Source organism: Euprymna scolopes, chromosome 17 (genome assembly GCF_053919585.1).
Source record: "Euprymna scolopes isolate OS-2025 chromosome 17, ASM5391958v1, whole genome shotgun sequence".
Classification (NCBI taxonomy): domain Eukaryota; kingdom Metazoa; phylum Mollusca; class Cephalopoda; order Sepiida; family Sepiolidae; genus Euprymna; species Euprymna scolopes.
Window position 1 is genome coordinate 10,800,827 of NC_136498.1, and position 27,255 is coordinate 10,828,081.

The 27,255-nt window shown below is 34.8% G+C and overlaps 1 protein-coding gene across 1 annotated transcript in view; it reads left to right on the forward strand.

Moving 5' to 3' along the window:
• Positions 1-27,255, forward strand: part of LOC145296659 (gamma-aminobutyric acid receptor alpha-like) — a 774,217-nt gene that overhangs the window by 519,929 nt on the left and 227,033 nt on the right. Inside the window, exon 4 of the mRNA XM_080142597.1 lies at positions 1,979-2,046. Within this exon, the coding sequence (XP_079998723.1) occupies positions 2,015-2,046 (32 nt within the window). The 5' untranslated portion in view covers positions 1,979-2,014. The remainder of the gene's footprint in view (positions 1-1,978; positions 2,047-27,255) is intronic.

Consider the following 27,255-nt stretch of genomic DNA (forward strand, 5'->3'; position numbering starts at 1 on the left):
AGCCGGAAAGCAGGAAAACGGAAGACAATTCCACAGGCGTGCAGTTCTAAGAAAGAAGCTTTGTTCATGGAATATACGTTTAGGTTTAGGCACAGATAAAGAGTGAGGGGGAATTATTGATAGTGTTTACAGCTAGACGAGTGTTTCTTGTGAAAGTTTGGCGAGGGGGGCCATAGATTGAAGCTCAGTCGGACACTCTCCATGAAAATAACGATACATCAGAGACAAACTCGCAACATCTCTTCTGTGAGATAGAGGTTGCAAGGAAGAGAAAAGGACATCTCCTACGAGGCTACGAAGTCTATTTTGAACTCTATCAAGGCAGGCCAAGTCCTTTCTAGCAGCTCCTGCCCAGATGTGGCAACAGTATTCCATCCTCGGACGTACCTGGCTCTTATATAGATAGAGAATAGCATCAGCAGTGAGATATCTACCGGATCGATAGAAAGATCCCATCATTTTTCCAGCGGCCTTGGCAACAGATTTGATGTACGTGTTCCATTTAAGATCAGGAGTAATGGTCAAGCCAAGAAGTTTGTTAAAACTTGAGGCCTCCTGAAGACGAGAGCCATTCATTTCAATTGATGCCAGATGTGGATCAGAATGTTGATGATGTAAAGAGAGAAGCTTGGTTTTAGATGCATTAAAAGTAACCAGCCACTCATTACCCCATTGTACTACGTGCTCAAGATCAGAGGAGAGATAATTGGAGAGAACTTGGTCGTTTACTGTCTTAGATGTGCTACCATAAATGGTAGTGTCGTCAGCATAGATGTCTACAAATGATGAAAGGATGTGATTTGGAAGATCATTAATATAGATCAGGAAAAGAGTTGGGCCCAGGATGGATCCCTGAGGGACACCGGCATTAATACTGTGAGCTTTTGATTTTTGCACAATTCAAATAATTGTAGTTTAATTTCCTTGATTTTATTATACGCAATAATATAAATCACTTGTGAGACCACGTACATCTGTCAGACAACGGCCACAACGTTCAGCTTGACAGATTAAACTCCAAGATCAAAATCAACATTAAGGTTAAGTCAGTATAAACTTGCTAGCGAGTTTCTATTATGATCATAGCTACAATAGTGTTGCTTTTACCTTTTCTGCAACGCTGAACTTTGACCTCAACATCTCGAAATATAACCAGTTTTAAGTTAGACAATCACACATATGTTGACTAAGTTTAAAGATGATTGATCCAGGGATATGGACGCAAGTCTGTAGTAAACACTAAGCAAATAAGGCCAGTCACGTAGAGAATGAAATACATATTAAAATTCAGTTGCGAGTTACAATCTTCTGAAAGTTGTTGCTTTATTGCTTAGCGCTGACGACACTCAGAATACAGTTGCGAATTTTTGCCCACTTATGACTGGGAAAACGAATGCATACTACTTCTGTATATTAAATCAATGGTTTCGTTCATAATTAAATGCAGATTTCTGAATTCGATAGAAAGATTCCCGAGTTCAACAAAATATACCTGAAGAAAGTAAGAGGTTACATCGGCCAAAATCTTGTGCAAATAACCATCAAGATAAGAACGATAGTCTTATTAATCCAAATAAGACAAAGTTACATAATCAACTGAATACGTAACCTCCTTGTCGACGGTAATTAGTTTGTTTGTTCAAAACGGTCGTTATCTGAAGGATAATCTGAATGTCGAATGAAACTTTCATAACATTTAGAGATTATTTTATTTTACATAACGAGAGATCAGACTTTAAGATCACGGAGAGTGAAATCGATATTTTGTCTGAACTCATTCTAAGCTTTATTTTTGGTAGATGAGAAACGAAAATGATTAAAGTGATTTTATCAATAATAAAGAAAAATGTTGAAATCTCTAGCGAAAGCGATCTTTAATGAGTTAAAGATGCATCGCTATCAAATTTTGTTGTTGCTGGTGTTTTGTATTCTGTAAATGCCGTTTCCATAATTCGGGGACTTTTTTCCTTTTTTCCAGATTTGGTTGAAACCGGAGAAGACGAAAACGAGCAAGATGAAGACGGTTATATACAGTCTGACATGCTGGTAATTGAATAATTCTTTCATTTCGTTTATAAAAATTATATATAAATATATATATATATATATATATATATATATATATATATATATATATATTATGGTTTTAGACGTGGCGATCTATTAATTAAAATAAATCACAAACAAATAGTATTATTATGCAAATGTGAGATTTACTCCAAAAATTATTTTTGGCAATTTTACTTTAAATACAATTTCGGGCATACGGCTGGCGAGACTCGAACATCTGTGACGTAATCAAGAGGTCATATATCATAACTCTACGCATTAATTGCTGTATTTCTGCAATAACGAGTGGAATGTTGTTTTCAAGTTATCTATTGTGTTAGGTATATCAGCATAAACATTGTGCTTTACAAATCCCCATGAAAAATAATCTAATGGTGTTCAAATGTAGGGACAAAGTGTCCAGTTGCAGGTTAATTTCGTTAATCTTATTTTTCATCTAATGTTTCTCTAAGTAATTAGTCATTTCGTCCGCTGTGTGATATGTAGCTCTGTCCTGCTGAAACCAAATGATGAATTGCTAAACCATACTGAACTCCAAATAATGAATAGTTATTAAATCGTCACTTTAAAAAATAAGCAGTTGTCAATTTAAAGTCTGCAGCGTTTAAACAAGCTATATATATATATATATATATATATATATATATATATATATAACTACTTAATTTACTCACATAAAGTTAATATACGAAAGTATAGATTTATGCGTAAGCTTTAAGTATTTACTTCAAAAGTGCCCAATACGTAGGTAGAGCTAGTTAGTAAGGTATAAAATGTATATGGCGATTAAGCTACACTGAATATTCCGCGTTTCATCCACTTAAGGGTTCTTCAGTCTTATGCGCATAAGCCTGAAGAATCCTAAAGTGGATGAAACGCGGAATATTCAATGTAGCTTAATCGCCATATACATTTTTTAACTTACTATATATATATATATATATATATATATATATATATATATATATATATATATATATATGAGATCCCTTAAATAAGTTTCCATATATTTTCGAAGGACTACTTTTATTGATAATACTGATGAAACTACTCCGCTTCAAAGTAATCTGGGGCTGCATGTGTGCTACAGGTATTGGAGAGTTAGATTGCATTGCGGGAAACATTAACTCTAACAGTAACTGTCAAATACTGCAGCAGAGTATGATCCTTTTCCCCAAAAAACTGTGTCGCAGGGCTGTGTTCCAGCATGACAATGACCCAAAACACACATCGAAGACAACCACTGCTTTACTAAAGAAGCTGAGGGTAAAGGTGATGGACTAGCCAAGCATGTCTCCGGTCTTGAACCAAATAAAACATCTTTGGAGCACCCTCAAGCAGAAGGTGGAGGTGCGCAAAATTTCAAATATCTGCCAGCTCCGCGACGTCGTAATTGATGAATGTATGAGCATTCCAGTGGCTACATGAAAAGCTTTAGTAAACTCCATGGCCAGCAGAGTAAAGGCAGTTTTGGATAATCATGGGACATGTATGTTAATATTAAACGCATTTGGTTACGTATGTACTCACGTTTGTTGCCAGAGATGTAACTTTTAATGGGTGTATTTTGAGAGAAAAATAAATTAAAATCATATATGCCGCAGACAGACTACGTTTCATTGTATCAAAAAATCATTTTTCAGTGTTGCCCCATGAAGAGATATACTTCATTTTTTGAAGAAATATGAGATGTTTACTCACTTTTGTGATACACTATATATATATATATATATATATATATATATATATATATATATATATATATATATATACTACCATTTCAGCCCGGCGTTGCCCGGGTGTTTGGAGGTGGATGTTGAGCAAAAAAAAAAAAAGCGGTCAATTTTTTTAAATTTGACTCCTATTATGACCCCTTAACATTTATTGGTTGGGGCTCAAATCAAGTTATTAAATTAGATCCATGTCCAAGAAACCTATATCTAAAATTCCAAGGGTTGAGACCCAAAATTAGTGGAGAAATTTGATAAAGTTCTCAAAGGTCAAATCGTTGAACTTTGACCCCTTAACCGCCAAATTACTGGCCGAAAACGGATTACAAAGATTTTCCCAAATCTCAGTACCCTGTATATCAAATTTCGAGTCTGTAGACTTAAAATTGACAGAGTTATTGCGTATGGAAATGTACACACACACACACATATGTATATATATATATATATATATATATATATATATATATATATACTAGCAGTCCGCCCGGCTTTGCTCGGGCTATATGTACTGTTACTAAAGTTATGTGCATATGTGCCCCCTTTTTGCCTACTTTTAGGGGAGCTGGTTTTTACCCCACATTAAAAGTAAGTCATATGCTAGCTAACAGTTGAGCCATATGCTAGCTAACAGTTGATAAAAAAACCGCTGGCGGAATCTCTAGTGCAAAAACGTTAAGTATTTTTATTTTTTATTTTTATTTTTTTATTTTTATTTTTCTAAACTAATCCTTAATATTTTGTTACATTGTTTTAAATTTACTTTTCGTGTTTTATGTATTTTGTCTGTATTTCTCCTGTCTTTTTGTCTGTATTCCGTCTTATCCGTCCCCCCCTCCTGCTACAAAGCTGAACGATGAAAACAAACAATCAAAATGCCGGCAACTAACGAAAAAAAAAATGCCGGAAATTATTCTCTAGAGTAGATAAACTTAGGACTTTAGAAAAAAAAAAAAAAAAAGCTAGAATTTTTTTTTTAATTTTTTTTTTTTTTTTTTTTTAACAAAAAAAAAATGTAAATTAGATATTGTTTACACATAAAAGCGTTACGACTTTTATTCTATAGATAGGCACTCGACCAAGTCATCCGGAAGTAGAAATCTCCTGTCACTCTAGTAAGCCATATGCTAGCTAACAGTTGATAAAAAAAACCGCTGGCGGAATCTCAAGTGCAAAAACGTTAAGTATTTTAATTTTTTATTTTTATTTTTTTATTTTTATTTTTCTAAACTAATCCTAAATGTTTTGTTACATTGTTTTAAATTTACTTTTCGTGTTTTATGTATTTTGTCTGTATTTCTCCTGTCTTTTTGTCTGTATTCCGTCTTATCCGTCCCCCCCTCCTGCTACAAAGCTGAACGATGAAAACAATCAAAATGCCGGCAACTAACGAAAAAAAAATGCCGGAAATTATTCTCTAGAGTAGATAAACTTAGGACTTTATAAAAAAAAAAAAAGCTAGAATTTTTCTTTTTTAATTTTTTTTTTTTTTTTTTTAACAAAAAAAAAATGTAAATTAGATATTGTTTACACATAAAAGCGTTACGACTTTTATTCTATAGATAGGCACTCGACCAAGTCATCCGGAAGTAGAAATCTCCTGTCACTCTAGTAAGCCATATGCTAGCTAACAGTTGATAAAAAAACCGCTGGCGGAATCTCTAGTGCAAAAACGTTAAGTATTTTAATTTTTTATTTTTATTTTTTTATTTTTATTTTTCTAAACTAATCCTAAATGTTTTGTTACATTGTTTTAAATTTACTTTTCGTGTTTTATGTATTTTGTCTGTATTTCTCCTGTCTTTTTGTCTGTATTCCGTCTTATCCGTCCCCCCCTCCTGCTACAAAGCTGAACGATGAAAACAAACAATCAAAATGCCGGCAACTAACGAAAAAAAAATGCCGGAAATTATTCTCTAGAGTAGATAAACTTAGGACTTTTTTAAAGTAGTATACTTAATATATACTATTACTGCAAGCTTGCCTGTATTGAAAATTCTTTCTTCTTGTTTTCGAATCCTACCTTATATAGTTAGCCTTATGTTCAAGTACATTCGAAATATAATACAGTGCAAAGAAAGTCACTCGTGAAAACGGACCTCCTAAACTAAAACCTTGAATAATTATTTAAACTCTAATGTAAATTAATATTAAGCAGTCTTTACAAATTGATAATAGTTAATTATTGGATTTTAATTAATTATAAGATGAAACTTTAATGATTCAAACTAGATAGATAACCGACAAACTTCCACCCATTAATATGGGAGGGGAGATTATCACCAAAAGTGTCATGAATTATTAAGTTCGCACCGGACTTACTACTTAGATATAAGTCACTTGTACCCATTCCCCTTTCTCCCCCCCCCTTTTTTTTTTTTTTAAAATGGAGAGTAGATAATACAGTGGATGTGTTATCGGCAGCTCCAGTAACTCTCGCTTCTCCTATTTTGTCATTCAGTCCTCATTCAATGAGTGATGTTTCTGACAAAGGGTGAAGAAAAAGCTGCTTGAAGGTCGGTACTACTTGGTGACCAGTAGTCTGAGATGTCGGATATTTTTCTGTCTTTGTCTGTCCTTGTTGCCATGTCACTAGTAAGGGTGCTGGAGGTAAACGTTTTGTCTGGGCTGACGTTATCCGCCTGATAGTCAGGGACCCGAACCTTGGATTAACCACTAAGGAGGCTGTCCTATCCAGCAGGCGCAAAGTACTGGGACTGCTGTATTGCCATTTGGTGAGTGGATCTGGACCATGCAGTAGTCTCTGGTGGGGCCTCTCGATGCCATACTAGTGGGTAATTGTTACGGCTTTACCTTTTCATGTGCTACAAATAAAAAAAAAAAATTTTTCCTGTCTTTTTCTCTCTTACTTTCCCTCTCTGTACTGCTCTAACCAAGTATGCCGACCTATTCCACAAATCCCAAAACCTCAACATGAAATATCTCCAGAATAAAAACTCGATTAAACCTAGAACCCCATCTTCCAGCGTAGACCCCTACTACCAGGTCTCCTTCTCCAATATCAGGGGTCTACGTTCCAACCTTCCAGAGGTTGAAACCCAATTACAGGAGACGAAACCGGACATATTATTTCTATGTGAAACTGGAATAGGGCCGACCACTTCCCTAGATGAGTTCATAATTAATGGATACTCCAATTTAACAGCTAAATCTGACTCCCAAGATCGCCATGGGCATGGAATATGTGCCTACATTAAGGATGGCTTCCCATGTGGCAGGGATATCTCTAGAGAAGATCCTAATTTACCCTATATGTGCTTCAGGGTTGCACTTGCTAACACCACTGTATTTATATTTGCCCTCTATAGGCCCCACAACAGCGGAGTTACTATCTTTAAGAGCATATCTGAGAAAATAGACCACATACTGTCTTCACATCCCTCGGCTAACATCCACATCTGTGGTGACTTCAACGTCCATAACGTGGAATGGCTGACCCATTCAAATAAGACAGATGATGAGGGGAGGTTTTGTCATGATTTTGCCATTGCTTATGACCTCACTCAGATTGTTCGCGAACCCACCCGTGTGCCCGATACACCCAATCAATATGCAAGCCTCTTAGACCTTTTTCTTTCAACTTCCCCTGAGCTATGTTCATGTACCGTTCATTCTCCTTTAGGATCCTCCGACCACTCCGTCGTATCAGTTAAGATAAAAACAAAATGTAAGAAGCCATCAGACGTACCCCTCCACCGTACTGTATACCGATACTCTATGGCTGACTGGGATAGCTTCCGTACATTCATATCTGATTTACCTCTGCACTCCATGTTTAAAAAGGAAGTGTCCTCTATAGTATCAGATCTGACCGAATGGTTAATTGTAGGCATAGACCAATTCATACCATCTAAAAAATTCCAACAAAAACCTAACAGCCAGCCATGGTTCTCCCCAGAATGTGCTGCTGCTATCGCGCACAGAAATCACTTTTTCCATAACTACCAACGTAATAGATGCACTGAGACTAAAGCTGCTTTCAGGACTGCCAGCAACCACTGTAAAAGAGTAATAAAAAATGCAAGAGAGCTATATGCCCAGTCTGTTAAATCCAAGGTAGCTGATCAGCGGCTTGGTTCCCACCAGTTTTGGCAAATAACAAATAGGATCTTGAACAGAAGTGTGCGTTCTATCCCAACCATTATCAATGGACCAGAGGTTATCTCGTCAGCATCAGACAAGGCCAAACTATTTGCAAAGAACTTTGCAGCTAGTTCTACCCTATGCGACGAAGGCCATCAACTCCCCATATTTCCTCCTATAACACAGAACAAGCTAGGTAACATACAAATATCCGTGCATGAGGTCGCCAAGCTAATCAAGAACCTAGATTCCAGTAAAGCAACTGGCCCTGATGGCATCCCAATTATAGTGTTAAAAAAGCTTCAACCAGAACTTGCTCCCATACTTACGAAACTATTTAAGCGCTGCCTTAAGGAGAAGTGCTTTCCGACACACTGGAAGACCTCCTCAGTTTGCCCTGTATTTAAGAATTCAGGTGATAAGTCATCTCCCTCTCAATACAGACCAATAAGTCTTCTCTGTGTTATGAGTAAGTTACTGGAATCAATATTAAATAGAGAAATAGTAAACCACCTCAGCAGGAATAACCTTCTTAGTGACACACAATATGGTTTCCGCTCTGCAAGATCTACCGCAGATGTGCTGACGGTTATATCCCACAGGATTAGTGAATCTCTTGACAAAGGCTTCCTTTCTAGGGCAATTGCTCTCGACATATCAAAGGCCTTTGACAAAGTATGGCATAAGGGTCTACTTCACAAGATTTCCAGCTACGGTATAACTGGAAATGTTTTCTCAATCATTAAATCATTTCTCTCTGATAGGCTCATAAGAGTAGTGGTAGATGGACAAAAATCGGAGGCCTGCAATATAAATGCTGGAGTCCCTCAGGGGTCAATCCTGGGCCCAACTCTCTTCCTGATCTACATCAATGACCTCCCTAAACACATACTTAAATCATTCGTTGACATCTATGCTGATGACACGACCATCTACGGCAACACATCAAAGGCTGTAAATGACGAAGTTCTCTCGGATTCTCTCTCCTCTGATCTCGAGCGCGTGGTTCAGTGGGGGAAGATGTGGCTAGTTACCTTTAATGCATCCAAAACCAAACTCCTATCCTTACATCATCAACGCTCTGATCCCCAGCTGGCATCAATTGTGATGGATGGCTCTCGTCTGGGTGAGGCACCGTGTTTTGACAAGCTTCTGGGTTTGACCTTTACTCCTGATCTGAAATGGAACACGTACATCAAGTCTGTTGCCAATGTCGCAGGAAAGATGGTGGGATCCTTCTACCGCTCCAGAAGATATCTCACTACTGATGCAATTCTCTATCTATATAAAAGCCAAGTACGGCCAAGTATGGAATACTGTTGCCATATCTGGGCAGGAGCTGCCAAAAACAGCCTATCATGCCTTGACAGAGTACAAAATAGACTTCGTGGTTTAGTGGGGGATGCCCTTTTCTCTACCCTGCAACCCCTCTCCCACAGAAGAGACGTTGCGAGCCTATCCTTGTTTTATCGTTATTTTCATGGCAGGTGCTCGTCTGAACTCAAATCCCTGGTGCCCCCTCGCCAATCTTTCACGAAAAACACCCGTCTAGCTGAATCCACTGTGAAAAATTTCCCCCACTCTATATCTGTGCCTAAATCAAAACGCGGATTTCATGAGCAAAGCTTCTTTCTTAGAACTGCACGCCTGTGGAACTCTGTTCCGTCTGCCTGCTTCCCTCCGGACTACAACTTGGATGCCTTCAAGTCTAATGTTAACAAATTCCTAATGAGCCGCCCCCCTAATTAAACACTTCATAAAATCTCCTCACTAACGTGATGTACTTACAATAACCCTTATCCCTGAGTGGCTTCCGGGCCTTGATAAGTGGTGATCACTGTGTAAAAAAAAAAAAAAAAAAAAAAAAAAAACGGCCTTGTGTCTAATTTGCTTTGGTGGGGAAGCAAATAAATACAATAAATAGAAAAGAGGCCTGCCTTTTTCTGTTGTTCTCGGCCTTCGAACTGGGATCAAAGTGTAGTATCTGTTCCGGCAGATACCGCAAGCAAAGACCATATGTGGGGGCGACCCCACATATAAGACCTTCGTCAATGTAGGGGCAACCCTTCATACCAATTGTCACTATCCAGCTCCCCTACTCCCCGAAGAGCTGGTCCCCATTTCCCCTTCACTCCTCACATTAAAAATCGGCCTTGTGCCTAATTTGCTCGATGGAGGAGGAAATAAACACCCTGTTGCTCTTGGCCTTCGAGCTGGGATCAAGGTGTAGTATCTTTCCGGCAGATACTGCAAGCAAAGACCATATGCGGGGAGGCAACCCTACATATAAGATCTTGGCCAATGTAGGGGCAACCCTTCATACCAATTGTCACTATTCAGCTCCCCTAGTCCCCGGGGAGCTGGTCCTCATTTCCCTTTCACTCCTCATATTAAAAATCGGTCTTGTGCCTAATTTGCTTTCGTGGGGAAGCAAATAAATACATTAAATAAGTAGAAAAGGGTGTTTTTAATATGAATATCAATACACACAAAAGAAAAACGAATTCATAGATATACTAGCATATATCTTTACTATATTGTCACCGCCTATCAAGGCTTAAACGCTATTCGAGAATAAGAGTAAGTGGGTGTAACATGACCGGTGAGACAAGGCCGTGTTTGTCGGTAATTGTTTTACTTCAGTCGTGTTTGTTTATTTTAAACGACGGCTCAACCGGCACTTGTCCACGTTAGACTTCAAAACGGCCATGTTGTAGTCAGCTAGGAAGCTACCCCATGGAAATTTGTTCCACGGACAAGCATTTGTAGAAAATAAATCAGGATTACGTAATTTACATTTAGTTTTAGGAACAAATAGATAATAAACTAAAATTGGTTGCAGTTTTTGTAGATAGTCGATTGTCTGCTGCAAATGTTCCACGGGCGGGAGTTGTTGGCAGGTGGCGAAGCAGAACCAAATCGGCTTAGGTATCAATCTATCAATTATTTATATTCAAAATATTATTCATCATTGTATAATAAACTATTGATTTAATCAATTTATTTATTTAATTGTAGTTTTGCACGGCTGAATTAAATTTAATAAAAAGATTTAGAAAACAGTCGTTTAAGTTTGGCTTGATTGCTTTGTTTTACGACATACTAACTAATTTTTAGGGTCTTTGATGCCGAATCTAATCATTACCAAAAATGTGTTTATATTGTCAAATATATATTCTTTTGTGTTTCGTTTGGTGGTTTTGTTTAACGGCATATCAACCCTTTACGGGTTATTTCATACCGAATTGCGTCATTTTGGAAAAAAAAATGGGTGTGTGTTTTTTCTTCTATCTTCAAATATTTATTCATGATTATTTTCGTTTGGTTGTTTTGTTGAGCAAAATTATAGATTTGTTTTTGACTTTACAGAACATGATAAAATTTTGCAAAAAGAAAGTCAATAACAATAATGTTTGGTGTATTTACATTCATGAAACCAAAGTCTTCAGCCATCATTCTCCCGGTGTTTACGGTTATTTCATATTTCTTATTAATTCGTGAGAAAAATAATTTCTCATATATTTTCTATGAATACTTAGATTCTGGGATGTAAATATCAATTGGATTTCATTGCTTAATGCTGGAGGCATTTTGACCGGGAAATACCTCTTGGCTATCCAGGTATTTTGCTAATCTAGGCCTGAACTCCCCCCCATCTTCAGAGCGAAGGAAAGAAAGTAAACTAGTACCCAAAAACTTAGAACAAATTTATTATATTATATTACCTTGTAAGTTTAACTGTCTGACTGATGGACAAAGCAGATTTCCATGAGAGCATCTGAACTAAACAAATGCCGACAAACTGTATTTGTAATAATTTGTAATTGAAATAAAATCGCCTTAATTATTGATTATTTATATTTAACATTTTATTCATCATTGTATTCTATATAAATAAAGCAGTAGATGTATTTTTATGTCTGTCTGTGTGTAAATATTTAACCGATAAACTCTTAAACTACTGGCTACATAACACTGGAATTTACAGGAAATAGTAATCATGCGCAAAGGGTGGTTTATAATGAGTAAAATCTTTGTTTGGATGAAAGAGAAATATGTCGGCAAGTTAAATGCAAAATTTTCATTTCAATTTGCCGACATAGTTTTACTTTTTCTATGCATGCCCAAATTCATTTTTTCAAATTATTTCATTTTAAATCTTCCTTATCTATCACGATAGCTACATCGGTAGGAGACGAGACTAGGCGCTGCATGTTTTGATTTCAATTCTAGCTGATTGCACCCAAGTCAGTTTCTGTCTTACTTTTTAATCATCACTATATGTTAGGTAAAATGGAATATTCAACAGAAGATTGGGTCTGTAAAAAAAAAAAATGAAATCTGCATGAATTAAAATATATTTAAGCGCATTTTACAACTCGGCAAAGCTATGCGTTTTTTCCCGCTAGTTATATAATGTACTATTTATTGATTTCATGTTATTAGGTTGAGACGAAAGTTTTTGCGGAACTTTTAGTTTTAATTTCAAATGATGTATTTTCAAATAAGTTTTCGTTATATTACCTTTATTTTGTATATCATTTTAAAAACAGTATTTGTTCTATCTAATCGCTTAAATTACAATCGTTTTAAAACAAGTATGTCCTCTTTTTAGAATGTTGAATACAAGATAGAAAAAAGAAATTCGCAGAATTTTCTTATTTCAATTCAAACTAGGCCGAAATGCTTCTGAAACAACTCGCGATGGCGTTTGGCTCAAGAATCACTACTGAAGGCACAAAATAATGGTGGTTTAAGAAATTCGTGGCGGCGCAAGAGTCTTGAAAGTGATGAGTGAGGTGGTCGGCTATCGGATGTTGACAACGATCATTTATGAGCATTGTTGAAGCGTATTCACGCACAACTGTTCATCAACGTTCTTCTGAATTAGACGATATCCAACCACTTCAAAGAGATTGAAAAGACAAACAAACTTGATCAGTGAGTGCCTCACGAATTGACGATAACCAAAAGAAACGCCGTTAAGTGTCATCTTTTTTTATTGATGCAACAAGAACGACTCATTTCTCGACATTTTTTTTTTTTTTTACATTTTCACCCCAAGCAAGGAAAATTGCCACTTTGGTTTAGGGGGCTACTATCAAGGGCAACAACTACTGGGGTACTATGTAGGGATTTGGCAGGTGTCGGTTCACGTTACACTTGAACTTCTGCACGTCAGTACTGTCGGGGAAGCAGTGACCTGGAATGGAATTCCAAAGTCTAGCTGTTCTGGGGAAGAAACTACTGGAGTAGAAAGATCTTTTACATATAGGGATCTCTACAGTGTGGGGGTGGGATTTAGCAGCCTGTCGGGTTTGTCGAGTGTGCTCACGTCGTGGGGGCACAAGTGATTGCAGTTCGTCAGAGCATTCACCACTAAAATGCTTGTAGAACAGGCAGAGGGATACAACACTTCGTCGATGGGACAGAGGCTGAAGCTTAGATGCCAGTTCAGGGCCTATCAGGTTTGTGAATCTCTTTTGAACATTGTCAAGGGGCGAGAGACTAGAAGCAGATGCACCAGCCCAAATGTGACAGCAATACTCCATACATGTAACTTGCGATGAAAAGTGGGGGTCACGGGGCATAGTGAATAAAAACGTTGGATCTCTTCAGTTCCAAGTGAACATTGTCTGAAAATAGCAGTTTCAATCCTACCAAAAGCTGGCCAGAGGATTAGTTGGCCAAAACGTAGTGAGACGACAACAACTATGGAAGGCAGTAATTACTGAAGATACAGCTGAAGCTGCAGCATTGACTATTCCGCCGTGGTTAACAATCTAGTAAAGGCCAGAGGAATAGTTGGCCGAAACGTAGTCAAGCAACATCTATAAAAGATAAGGAGAATAGTCAGTAAATAAATAAATATAATATAATTCTTTTATATCTTAAAATCTTTATTCGTGATATTTGGTTTAATTGTTTTGTAGAGGAAAATTATAGGTTTTTTCTTTTTGTTTACCTTGTAGAACATGATTGTCCTCTGAGGGCAGAGTGAAAGGAAAAACAATAAGATTAATTTTTAATGCATTTTAGGCCAGGAACCCACTATCCCCAAGCATCCTGATCTAGTAGTGCCCTTCTGTTTACGGTTACTTCGTCTATTTCTTTATACATTTGTGAGCAACACGTTTCTCCTTTTTCGATTTGATTAGTTCATAGATTCATGCTAGCATAAATCTATGTAAAGATGTGTGCTTTGTTGATGCTTCTAGATGAGGAAATTTATTTTGATATTTGCCCTGAAACTAAGGATGCCTGCGGGCGGCAACAGAAACCCGTGATTTTTTTTTTACAAAATTCAAACAAAGAAATGTACGTAAAAACCGGGTAACATTTTCTTCTTTTAAGGAAATTTTCCTATCAGTTAAAACGTAACCAAAATTTCTGCTTGAAACGCGAATTAAAAATTAATTTAAAAACCCACTAGGCACGTCAAAAAAGCAAAGAATAAAACTTTTTTTAAAATATTTATTTACAGCTAAAATTCACGTTTTTAATAAAATCATAAATGATAAGGTTAGGGTTAGGGTTAAGGTTGCTGGTTAACAAAGATAACAAGACGCTTTCATGATGAAACTTCCGCACACACCTTCAGCTAAATTGACAATTTTATTTTGAAGTTTTATTAGGGTTCCTATTTTAGTCTCGTTAATACGAGTATTTCAAATTGAATTTAAAGAAACATTCATTATTTTTCTTCACATGTTATTTATATTCAGTTTTTTCCTTTCATCAATTATAAAGGTCCGAAGGCCACTCGAGGATAAGGGTTAATGAATCTAAGATTGTAATGTAGTAATCGTTAATAGTATCAAATAGGTAGAATTTGAATATTTATGGGGTCATTTAAAAAAAGAATTTGTTTACTTTTGGTTTGAAGGAAATCATGTTGTATTCAACCGGGAAACAGGATAGCGGAACAGTGTTCCACATGCGGCTAGTTATGTGAAAGAAACTTTGTTTATGGAATCTACGTTTAGATTTTGGCACAGATAGAGAGTGTGGAAATGTTTATAGTGGTTGTAGAGGGTTGAGTGTTTTTGTGACAGTTTGGCAAGAGGAACCCGAAGATTGGAGTTGAGTCGAGCACTTGCCAGAAACATTTCAATTGTAATTATTTCATTTCTAAAATCAAAAACATATGACGTATTTTATATATTTTTAATATTTTATATTTACAGCTAAAACAACACGAGTGATTAGATATATGTTTTATTATTTTAATTATATTACATACAAATGTCTTACTTGTTATGTCTGTGATAGTATCCATAATATATTTCGGGAAAAATGTCCCTTTTCAAATGGTGGACGTGACAGATCGATTTAAAACATGTTAGATGATGAAGCGGAAAATGAAAATTCAATTTATTTTAATTATTATTATTATTATTATTATTATTATTACTGTTGTTTTTTGGGTATTGCTCTTGTTGTTTTTGCCAAATTTTTTTAACTCGTTAAAAACTGTGAAAATTTATAGTCCGTTGAATTTGAATTAGCGCCTTGTATGAAATTGATGATTGAATATGATTACATTAGCACTGATTTGTGCATTACATATCAGTCCACAACATCAAAAAAGCGCTCAGCCTATCAATGGGACTAACATGGTACGGAGTGATCGATATATGATTGATATGGAAGGTTTAACAAAACAAAGTTATCAGACGTAAATTGTGTTCAACTGTCAGACACAAAACGATTGATTATCCTTAATATTGCAAATAAATCGTAGAAGAAATTTAATGTAATTTCTGTTATGGGATTTTACATCTGACGATTTAGGGACATTTTTAAAAAATAATTATTTTACTATAAAATATTACAATCCGTTAGCAGGCTTGCAAAATATATATCTACTTGTTGTGGGGAAATCATCCTCCAAATGGACTGTTCTATCCATGATATAAACCATAGACCTTTTGATCCCAGGTGGGGATTAAACACCAGAGCGACCCTCGTCTGCTCGGGGACGTTTACTACTCTTTTCAGTTGTAACCTTTTTACGTTGCTGTTCCAGTAATACATTGTTTAAACTCTATTCCGTTGCTTTGTGGCTTATTGCAAGCCATAACACTGGCGACATTGGATTCGGAGAACGTACTCACGTTTAATAATAGTGTTCTAAAAAACTAAACACTGACGACATTGGATTCAAGGAGCATACTAAAATCGAAACCAGTCACGACATTGAAAAAATACTCGCGTTTAAATAGCCTTCTAAAAATACTAACGACGTCGGACTCAAATGTTATCAAGCCTAAGGAAGTGTCTAACATAACACTTGCAACTGAAAGGTTCACGGTAACTAAAAAAAAAAAACGCAGATCATTACGGAAAAAATGAGTTGAAAAGAAAAAAGTTCGTCACAACTTTCAAAGATAGCGTTGTACTTTTGCAAAAAGAAAAAGGTTCGCCGCGACTTAAAAAGATAAATTTTTATACTTTTGGAAAAAGAATTCGTCACTTGTGGTTTTCGCTGCTAAAATCGGGCGTTATTTTTTTTTTCTCCGGAGAAAAATATACACTTGATTTGTTTTTCTTTAGACAATTAACTTTTTATATATTTATGTTTTTTCTGTTCGTTTTATTGTCTGGAGAAAGAAATAAGAAAGAATTAAAACGGTTTTGTAAAATTCTGCGGACGTTTGGAAATTGCTAATGCTGACAAAGAAAAATGGACAAATTGAAAGTAACGTTGGAACATTTGACCAAGTTACATATCGATGCCGCAAAGCGTCAGGCACGATTCGAGGAACAGCAAAAGGAATTGCAAAAACAGTTAGCCGAACGTCAATTAGAAGTTGAAAAGCAGTTGGCCGAACGTCAATTACGAACAGAGGAATTACTTAGAGAAAAGGATATCAGAACCAAGACGCTCCGGCAGAAAGAGAAAGCGCACAGACGACCCCTTGGTGGTCTACCCGAAAGGGAAGAAATACTGATTTTCACAACCGCGGAAATCAGCTTGGGAGAGGGTGTTTTGGGGAAATCACCCGCCAAATGGACTGTTCTATCCATTATATAAACCATCGACTTTTTGATCCCAGGTGTGGATTAAACACCAGAGCGACCCTCGCCTGCTCGGTACGTTTGCTACTCTTTTCAGTTGTAACCTTTTTACGTTGTTGTTCCGGTAATACATTGTTTAAACTCTATTCCGTTGTTCTGTTTTCGTTTTGGCTTATTGCAAGACATAACACTACTTAAGACCATATTGAATTTGGTTATGTCAATAATTAAATTTTAATAATGGTGCCTTAGCTGCCAGGAAACATCCACTACAGGATTATACGATGTTTTCGATATGATTTTTCATGACAAGCCAGTATGAATAAGTTAATTCTCGTTTGTAGTTTTGTGGAAAATGACGACTCTCTAGAGAGATAAAATATCTGAAGTTTGTAGATTTTTTCACGAATATACGTTTTCATTTTGTTGATCAACCTATCATTCCGAGCTTCTCGCTTTATTTTGGCAAAAATTACGGAGCGTTTCGCGAATCTGTCACCTTAGGTTGTTTTATTGATCCACCGACTTATTCGAATTTGGACCTTAGAATTTACCCTCTCCATTCGTCCGTTCGTTCAAAGCTTCTCAATAACTACTCATTACATTTTTCTGAAATTTTACATAAAGTTATAACTGCAAGGCAGGAAATGTAATGGAGTCAAAAGAAGCATAGAATCTTTTCAAATCATTAGATTTTACTGAAAATTACCTAAAAGCAAGACCACGTTGATTTACATCTAAAAACGTAATATTTGACCCTGAGAAAATTCGGGGACTTGAGCCCAAAGGTGTATTAGGGATGAAAAACACACCTTTTCTGCCTAATTCTTATTTTTCTCCTAAAATCCATACTTGTGCCTAAATGGGTTTTTAAATGGTACCGAATTTTAAAAAAAATTAAAGCTTTGTGTTTCATGAAATCGTGTCATTTGGCTTTGTTTTACATCAGGCAAGGGGTTTCAATAGTCAAAATAGGTAGCAGTTTTACGACTGATTTTGGCTAGTAGTACAAGGGAAGTAAATCTTTAGATCGATTGTATAAATATTGATTATATATTCGTAGATTGAACTTTAATATATGCGATTGGTTTACAATATTAGGTTACAAACTAGTAAACAGTTAACTCATTTTTTTAAAGTGCATTCTACACATGACGATCCGACCTTTATTGACCTACACCTTCGCGGGGAAGCAAACAAGAACATGTCAATTCTGATTTGTTTCACAATTCGAATTGATTGTTCATTTATTGCAATTCATGTTTGTTACCTGTGAATGTTATGCTGAAATAATAAACTCTCAGCTAGTGTCCATGGGCAGTCATGACGATTTCGTCAGTGATAAGAACCTTCAAATTGTTGTAATTTGTACGTAGATCATTTAGAGTTTTATCAGGAAGAGTCTTTCTTGATCTGCCATGAAAAGCAGAAAAATGAAAAGCCGCGTGAATTGTGGTGCTGTTTATTTTACTGGCTGCAGTAGAAGCTGCAAAAGAACAGCTGGATGTTCCATTTCCTTGGAAGAAATTGTTCGCTTGAGGTAATCAACTATAAGGTTAACCACATGTCCTTTTCCAGTCCCACAACAAAAATATGACAAATGCATAAGTCGGGAGACCATATAGTGTTTGGCTTTTTTTTTTTTTTAGGTTGAGATGAAGCGTGCACAGTATCTTTCATAAATCTCCTGTTTTGTACATTAATTTAGTTTTGTATAATCAAAATCCTATTATTATTCAAATATATTGTTTTCTGCCCCCGTAATGAATTCTCCTTACGTAGAGAATATATTTTTAAAGCCCCTCGGAGGTTTATCCTGGACCCAACTCGTTTCCAGATCTACATCAATGAATCTCCCAAATCACACCCTCAAATCATCCGTAGACGTTTATGCTGACGACACTACAGTCTATCGCAACACTTCAAAGGCCATAAATGACCAAGTTCTTTCTGATTCTCTCTCTCCTCTGAACTTTAGTGCGTGGTGCAATGGGAAATAAGTGGCTAATTAATTTTAATGCATCTGAGTCCAAGCTTCTATATTTACATCATCAACGTCTGGCTTTAATTGAAATGAATGGCCCCCGTATTGGGGATACTACATGTTTTGACAAGCTTCTGGGTCTGATCTTTACTCCTGATCTGTAATGGAACACGTACATAAAATCTGTTGCCAAGGTCACTAGAAAAATGGTGGGATCATTCTACCGCTTCAGTAGATATCACTGCCGATGCACTTCTCTACTTCTATAAAAACTAAGTACGTCAAAAATTTGAGTACTGTTGCCACATCTTTATCTGTGCCTAAACATAAACATAGATTCAATCAACAAAACGTCTTTCTTAAAACTGCAACTTGTGGAACTCTCTTCCATTTTCTTGCTTTCTAGCTGACTACACTATGATCGTCTTCAAGTCCAACGTGAACAAGTTTTGATGAGTATTCCCCATAAGTAATCTAATTCACCAAATTTCCACTACTAACAATTACTACGATATTGTCTCATTGACTACTGTACAGTCAATAACCCTTATCCTCCAGTGGTCTTTAGGCCTTGGTAAATGTCGGCTTCCTTTGTAAAAAAGGCAAAAAGAGAACGAACGAATCGTAAAAAGTAATCGTTTATAGTGCGTTTACAATTTCAAATGACTACGAAGAATGTACGTGTCAGATTCTGTTACTGCGAAAATAAGCCCTAAAAACCAATTCACATTTTACTTTTGGGATCAGTTCTTTTTTGGCGAGAGATGTTCTCAATGCGTGAGAAACGTATTGATGAGATCCATCTGTTATCTTGTACAGAACATATCCGTGTATGACTGAAATATAATCCCGTTCATCCAAAGCTAAACCTATAATTGACAAAGAATTGAATTTAGAAAGCAAATATCTTAACATAGAACAATTATACAAAACGTATACAAAAGAGATATAACCAACGAGACATTTCGGTCTGACTGTAAGTGGTATCTGCTTTTCTAAAAAGTAATGATTGCTTCTATAGAGTGATCTTTTCGAGGCGACGAAATTTCAAATGGTATCTCTATTTTCTTTAAATGCATATTTTGCAACTCTCGGTTACTTTGGTTGAGTAAGTCATTATGAAGAGACTCATGCCTGGGCAGAGTTTGCAAATTGCGCAAATTTATTTTGAAAACCATTTTTAAACATTTGATGAATAAACAATTTTATGAAATAAGCTAGTCAACTGGCATCCTCGTTCGTGTGATTTGATACCGTTTCGTCATTTTATTTGGGAATATGTAAAGCCTCATGTACACGATGACAAATCAGACACAATAGACCATTGGAAAAATATCAAACAAGTTATTTTAAAAGTCCAACCTAATTTTATGCGTAGAGTTTACGAAAATTTGACCTCTAGATTACGTCATATAGACGCCGACCCAAATTCATATGTCCGAAATGTAATTTAAATAATAAATGTCAAAATTATAACTTTGGAATAAACCAATAATTTTTATGATAAAAATATTTTTCTTAGATTGATTTCAATTTAACGTTCGCTGTCTCTAAAAATACAAAAAACAAAAAAACGTGGAGTGTGTACGCGTGTTGGGGGGGGGTAAATTGCCATAACAATATATCAGATTATATAGATTTTCATTGTATTTTTCGACTTAAGTGTTTGCTCTACTTTACCATTTAATCTTTATTACAAAGAAGAGAGGCATTATTCGTCTTCCTCTATTCTATTGTAATTTAAAGTGCTCGACTGGGCTCCAATTTTTAGTTCATCTTTGTAAGACATTCACAGCAAAAATTTGTCCATCTACCAAATAGAAAAAAATCTGTCCTTCTTCCTCGTGCCTAGCATGGAATTTCTAAAAGCTTCATATTTCGGAACACATTATCATGATACTGATTCACTTAAGAATACATAATTGTCTTTATCAAACTCAATCTTAATATATACCTGCATATTCCGTCCGCATGATTTATCAAGCTTTTTCCACCCAGTAAATCATTTTAAATTTGTCATAATGTTGATCATTATTGAACAGAAAGTCACCCATCTCATCAACACTTATACTTACTTGGCTTTTGGCTTTCATAATGATGGATTATTAGTAAAAAGAAAAATAATTCGTACAATTTCTAATTCATAACGTATATTATATCTCTCTTCGTCTGTCTGTCTGTCTCATCATTGTTCTTTTTCTCAGAACTTACTGAGCCGACCTGACAGACATTTTGTAGGCACAGTTATTATGATAAAGTTCAGCAAACCAAGTACAAAATATTAGTTGGATGCACAGTTATGGATAAATACGAATCAATAGGGATCAGTCACCGCAATACCACATTTATTATAGGGGTTTGGCATACATTTCTCATTCAATAGGCTATAAGTTGCCTATTTTTAAAGGGGTAAGAATTTTCTCTTTATATCTATATTATACTTTCTTGGTCTGTTTATTTGTTTGTTTGTTTGTTTGCCTGGCGTAGTAGTGTTTATTGGAAACTACTTGGTCTATCTGGCACAAACTTGATATGGTTGTTTGTCATATGTTGCATCGAACCAAGTATTTTGGTATCCGTTTCATGCACATTTAGGTATTAATAGTGATTAGTAGTGATTAGTAGTTTATGCACAGTGAGCAGCAATTTAACTATATTCAACTAGCAATTTGGTATAATGTATGATTTTAAGTCAACGGGCTATAACTTTTACCCATTTTGAACTAAAAGGTTTAGTTGTAAAAAATATAATAGTGTGTAAAGAAGTTGAACCCGACACACTCAGGGCGAAATCTAGGCCGATAAACACCGACAGTTTCTCTTATATATAATTAAAAAAATTTAAAAAGCCGTCATTCGAATCTATAATAATTAGATTTGCCACTTTTAATTAAGATTTTGCTTTTTTATGAAGCATCTGCGTTTGTGTTCTCGACATCTCATTCAACAATGTTCTTTTTCTGTTTTAAAAGAGAGCTTCGGCCTGGTTTGTCTGTTCATCTGCGTTGCTTCAATCTAAACTAGCTTTTTCATTGCTTTGCCACCCTTCATTGTCCAATACTTTTTCATTGTTCAGTTATTTGCATAGTTTGAAATAGCATTTTCTTTAGTCTAACACGTTCAAGTCTAAATTATATTTTCGTTAGTCTGTCACACTTTAGTTTAAAATATCATTTTTGGTAATCTGTGTTGTAAGTTTAGAAATAGAATTTCCGTTGGCTAGTTACGTAACTAGCGTTAATTATATTTTCGTTGGTCTATCACAAGTTTGAAATAATATTTTCCTTAGTGTCTTATGATTAAATTTCTAATAATATTTTCATAGTTCTCCCAGGAATAAATTAGAAACACCATTCTCGTTGGTCTGTTATGCTTATGTTTTAAAAAAGTTTTATTCATATTGCTGCTCAGTTGAAATATTATTTCCGTTAGTTTCTAAGGAGTAAGTTTCAAATAGCATTTTATTGATTTGTCATGCTTAAGTTGGGAATCAGATTTTTGTTCATTTTTCATACTTAAGTTTAAAATAGCATTTTCCTTCGTCAGTCAGTAATAAGAATTCTAGTAGACTGTTACGCTTCAGCTTAAAAGAACTTGTTTTTCATGAAGGTTATGTTTGAATAATTGGTCAACCACCTTTTACTTTAGGATAGAATTTTTATTTCAAACCCCATATTGTATAATCGTATCTTATTTGAAAATCGCTCAGTCCTCTAAACAAAATATCTATTCTGAGCATGGAATTATAATTCTATTCTTTACTTTATAACCGAAGTTTACGATTTTCTACATAATCTAGCTTAACGGGAAAAAAATCCGTTTTTAACACAATTTTTACACACCCACATCTAATCTTGCCACACAATTTAAACATGTTATTTTGTATGGTAATTTATCTGTACTTGTAAAGGTTTGTTTAAAAGACAAATATTCGTCATAACGTGCTGATATAGATAGAAATTAAGCTAATAATTTTATCATAATTTAAATTTTGACAAAAAGCACGTTTATTGTTAAATACAGCGATTAAATTTGAATACACACGCATTTGAATTTGAATATAATTTTGAATAGAAGCACACGCATCTTTGAAAGCTTATTTCGTTGGGATAAATGAAAACCTAAAAACCAAGCAATAAATTTATTTTATTAAAGGAAAAATAAAAATCTTTTTTTTAATTTTCTCTGAGACTGTCCACTGAAACCACCTTAACTATAGAAAACTTTGTAATGTGTTTTCCTTTTAATTTTGGTATTGATGTGAAGTCCACAAGCAATTGAACTAGAATGAAAAAGGTGAAAATCCGATCTGCTTTATGGTTGCATCACCATCAAATATAAATGATGTACATCACGTGGTTAGCGCGTAAATTTGAATTTGAATAGGCGAAATAATACGCATTGATTAGTTTTCCATGGTTTCATTTTTACGAACCATAAAAATATTTTGTTTGACTTAATTTTTTGTTATTGTTTTTGTTGTTGTAATTCTAAAAGCGTTCAGATATTTATACTTTGTATATGTGATATTTGGGGGTTGGGATTGAAAATGTTTCGTTCTTGTGACATTCACTAGGAGACTTATAAACATCAGTTGGTGACGATCACATGTTAAAAACTGTATCAGGTTCAAGAAATAAACAATTATCGTTGGTTTACTTACGTATGTACTTATCTATATACATTTAAATGTACACATCACGAACAATAACATTCATTTTCATGCGTATACTAAAATAGTCTTATATTGGTGGAGGTATTCGTTATCAATTTCCAATAAAAACGCAAAAACAACACATGATTTGTCATTTCGTCATACGACCACACAACTGTATGAACACACATCTCTACTATTATATAAAAATAACTTTGTCTGTGTGTCTGTCAGTTATTTTGCTATGAACCCGAAACTGCCAGGCCAATTTTAATGAAATTTCACACAAAGTAAACTTATGTGTCTGACATTGTTCCTCGATAGGTTTTCTACCGGAAAGTATTTGATAATTATCGATAATCGATAATCGAAATAATCCGATAAACGTACAAAAGGCAATTTTGACAAAAGTTAACACCTTACACAAACTAATATCACAAGTATATTTTGAAAAAAATTATTGCAACCACACACCGAAAGATCCAACATATAATTTCAACAGTTGGTGTTTTATATGACAGGGGCGCGTTCGAAATGTTTCTGTTTAAGCACAATTTAAGTATGTTACATGAATTTTATATTTTAACCTTTAATTCAAGCCTTTATATAAAAAATAAGTTTTAAAATGTTTTATACACTGCAATGTTTACTACAATGTATTGTGGACTAGGACACTGAGGGGAGGTATATGAAGCTTCTTCCCGGTTTACTGCGTTTTCACCAACTAGAGTAGGAAATCACTCAATTTGTTTGAAAAAAGTGTACAATTTTATCCATTTCAATGACAATAAACATATGGGAGTGTGAAACATTCATTGATCATGATTCAATCCCCAGCACCGCTGAGAAATCCCTGATAGTGCATATATATATATATATATATATATATATATATATATATATATATATATATATATATATATATATATATATATATATATACGTGCTTGACATAATGATTCTAACCCGTTCAAATGTTGGTATTCCATGAGATTCTTTTTTTTTTAATGTAAGAATGAACAGTATGTTTCTTATGGTTCAGGTCCGACATCTGTGTTAGAAGCTTCGTAAATAACTAATTTAATTTTTCAAAGCAAAAATCGAATTCGGACTCGGAATGAAGTGCATTAAATTTAACCAAACCAAATATGATACAAAAATGCACAACTCATCAAACAGTGTCTTAATGAAAAAAACACCCCGATTTATGAAAGTACGTATAAAGACTTTGCGGCTCAATTATGAAGATATACAATAAATAAATAATATATATAAACACTGAACACAAACAGTTCAATCTCAGTAGGTTTCAACATCAACTTCATTTTCAATTACGGATATTGGCAACTTTCACGCGGTTCCTCATGTAAGTACCAAATATCTTTTTTAAAGATAGTCATAACTGGATATAACGGGGTAACGAATGCGAACAAATATCATTTGATTGTTTGAAATTAATTACTCTCAATACGACACATAACGTAACTTCCATTTTAAGAATGTGGAATTGCAAAAGTGTACAGATGACAAAATAGAAAATTAGGAAGAAAAGAGAAAAGTAAAATCAAACAATATTTTTAGAAGAAAAATGAGGATTAGAATATATGAAAAAAAACCAGATTTATTTCCAAACACAATGCCGCATTGGGATTATCGAACATCAGTTGCTAATAAATATTTTTTTTTGCAAATGAGTCACCGCTTATCAAGGCCCAGAGGCCACTCGAAGAAAAGTGTTCAATGGGGTAATATCGTAGTCATTGTTAGTAGTGGAAATTTGGTAAATTGGATTACTTAAGGGAACTGCTCATCAAGAATTTGTTTAAGTTGAACTTGAAGACGACTATATTGTAGTCAGCTGGAAAATATGGAAGCGGAAGATAGTTCCACAGGCCTGCAATTCTAAGAAAGAAGTTTTGTTCTTGGAATCTATGTTTCGGTTTAGAGTGGGGAAAATTATTGATAGTGGTTTCAGAAAAATCAGTGTTTTTTTCGAAATAGGGTTGCTAAGCTGAAGTTTTGTTTGGAATCTTGCTACTAAACATTAGTTAAGTGATTAACATTTTTCTGTAAGATCTTGAAATTTCGTTTTCAATTCACACAACCGTAATTTCAGAGTTAAGTTTACTTATTGCTATGTTCAAATTAAATCTAATAATTATTTAACACAATATCTCAATTTATGTTCTATGCATGAAATCCTAATTAAAACGATATAAGAATAACGAATATCAACAGAAACCGAAAATGAGACCGTTGCTCAAAGACAAATCCAACCACAACTCTCACATTCACAATAAAATGCAGTCAACACCTTAAAAGAAACCCATAATAAGGTCCTTAACGCTAATGTAGCGTTTTTCTCTTTGGTAGATCTTGAAAAAAAATTAAAACCTATCTAGCAAACTTCGGATTTGACAATTAGAATATATTTTTAAATTTTGGCATTTCGTTTTCAATTCATTCAACCGTAATTCAGATTTCAGTAATTTTCTATATCCATTTTTTATCTAAGAAAAAACGTGAATCTATTGAGAAGCTATATTGCATCCATAAAATTGTAACTGGAAAGATATAGGGTTAACGAATGCCAAAGAATCATTTTATATATTAGAAATTAAACTGGCGGTCAGCAACAGCTAGAGTAGCAACCCGACACTGACACTCTCACTAATTAAAAAGTGTATTCAATGCCTTAAATACCAGGAAACAATAACTGAACATCAATATTCCTAGAACCGTCAGATTAACCACACGTGTATCAAATCTCGATACAAAGTTGACAAACAGTTTGTCACATATTCTATTATTAATTTACTTTACAATAATATCAGAATCCAATCCCCTAATCTGATGTGGCAGTAAGCTAAACGTGATGTACTACACTTTTCCAGATAGATAATAATAATAATGGCCTAAACTAAAGAAACGAACTCTTAGTTTGGCCTGTCGTTTAACAATCAAAACAAAGTGGATCAGAGATCATGTTGCTTGTTGACTAGTAGTCAAGCATTATGACTTGAGAAACCATATTATAGATAACATGAGATGCATTTTATAGAGGTTGTCCACAGAAAATAATGAGACGGTAAGTCAAATTGGTATTTATTATACTATTACATGAATGGTTTAAATTTAGGTTCTGTAAAAAAATGATCTTTTCATAAACAGGTTTGTACTGTCTTAAGCTGCATACGTGTTGTTCACTATAACTTTTATTATGTTATGTTTTAATGCAATAAAAAAAATCAATAAGATAAATGTCTTTTCGTAAGTATATGTGGTGTTTATACTTGGTCACTTTTTCACAAGAACTTCTTCTCGTTGTCGTTTGGTGTGTGACTGTGATTGACTTGGGGTAAGAGTCAATGACTTTGTATAGCGCTATCACCGATTGTCTATATTATGTCAAAATGACCGCTAAATTCAAAAGTTTCCTGACATTTCGAAGGATTGCCTTTCCAAATAAGCATAGGATAGTTCTATAATTATTTTATATTGTACAATTCAGTAACGAGATTTTTTACTTAAACTGCTTACATATATGATTATCACAGATCTTCATTAGCACAGGATGATGCAACTGTTACCATGAGAATATTAATATCACTTGAACTGCTTACATACATGTACACAGATCTTCATTATCACAGGATGATGCAACTGTTACAATGGGAATATTAATATTACTT